This window comes from Carcharhinus amblyrhynchos, unplaced genomic scaffold (genome assembly GCF_965287045.1).
Source record: "Carcharhinus amblyrhynchos unplaced genomic scaffold, sCarAmb.v2.hapA scaffold_500, whole genome shotgun sequence".
Classification (NCBI taxonomy): Eukaryota; Metazoa; Chordata; class Chondrichthyes; order Carcharhiniformes; family Carcharhinidae; genus Carcharhinus; species Carcharhinus amblyrhynchos.
Genome location: NW_027650240.1, coordinates 36,336 through 37,500, shown reverse-complemented (window position 1 = coordinate 37,500; position 1,165 = coordinate 36,336). Strand labels below are relative to the sequence as shown.

Below are 1,165 nucleotides of genomic sequence, written 5' to 3'. Positions count from 1 at the left end.
AAACACGTCTCCCCCCTACACACACACAGACACACACACACACCCATCTCCCCCCAAACATCACACACACACACACACACACACACACATCCATCTCCCCCCCCCCCCCCCACACACACACACCTCCCCCCCCCCCCCCCCCACACACACACACACACACACACAGACATGGTGGATTCTCCAGTGTTACTGAAAGTCTAACTTCAGCCCAACATCCTAGACTGATGTGTCCTTGGCAATGTGAACTGGGTATCAATTGATTTGACTGGAATGTCAACTGCTTAATGAGACAGACAGACAGACAGAGACACAGACAGACAGAGACACACAGGGATAGGGACAGAGAGAGACAGGGGCATGGATAGACAGGGACCAGACAGGGAGACAGACAATAAACACAGAGGGACAGGGACAGAGACACAGACAGGGACAGAGATGGGGGGGGGGAGACAGACACAGGGGGTCAGAGACAGGGACACAGGGGGACAGAGACACAGGGGGTCAGAGACAGGGACACAGGGGGACAGACAGGGACACAGGGAGACAGAGACACAGGGAGACACAGAGAGGGGGACAGACAGAGACACAGACAGGGGGACAGGCTCTGGTCCCCAGTCTGGGACAGGTTCCCAGGCTGTGTTATCCCGCTCTGGGACTCACCGGGAATAGCCAGACTGCTGAGCGGGACCGTGTGTATCTTCTCCGGTAACCTGCTCATCCAGTCCGCCCGGCACACACACTCCTGCCCGCCTCCTGCCATCACTGCTCCGGCTCTGGCTGACTCTGCTCCCGATCCACTCCGGCTCCAAATATCTCCACTCCTGCTCTACTCCGGATCAGAGATACTCCGGCTCTGGGGTACTCCCGGTCTGGGTTACTCCGGGTCTGAGTTGCTCCAGGATTGAGTTACTCCGGGTTTGGGTTACTCCGGGTCTCAAAGGGTCTGAATTATTCCGGGTTTGAGTTGCTCCAGGTTTGGGTTACTCTGGGTCGGGGTTATTCCAGATCTTGGCTATTCCGGATCTCGGTTTATCCGGGTTTGGATCCTCCAGATTTGAGTTACTCCGGGTATGAGTTACTCCGGGTCTGGGTTATTCCGGATCTAGGTTACTCCGGGTTTAAGTTATTCCAGGTTTGGGTTACTCCAGGTTTGAATTACTCCGGG

The 1,165-nt window shown here is 55.8% G+C and overlaps 1 protein-coding gene across 1 annotated transcript in view; it reads right to left on the bottom strand.

Annotated features, from left to right (window-relative positions):
* plcxd3 (phosphatidylinositol-specific phospholipase C, X domain containing 3) overlaps positions 1-820 on the bottom strand; it is a 37,537-nt gene extending 36,717 nt beyond the window's left edge. Inside the window, exon 1 of the mRNA XM_080183967.1 lies at positions 661-820. Coding sequence (XP_080040093.1) covers positions 661-760 — 100 coding nt within the window. The 5' untranslated portion in view covers positions 761-820. The remainder of the gene's footprint in view (positions 1-660) is intronic.
* Positions 821-1,165: the final 345 nt, after the last annotated feature.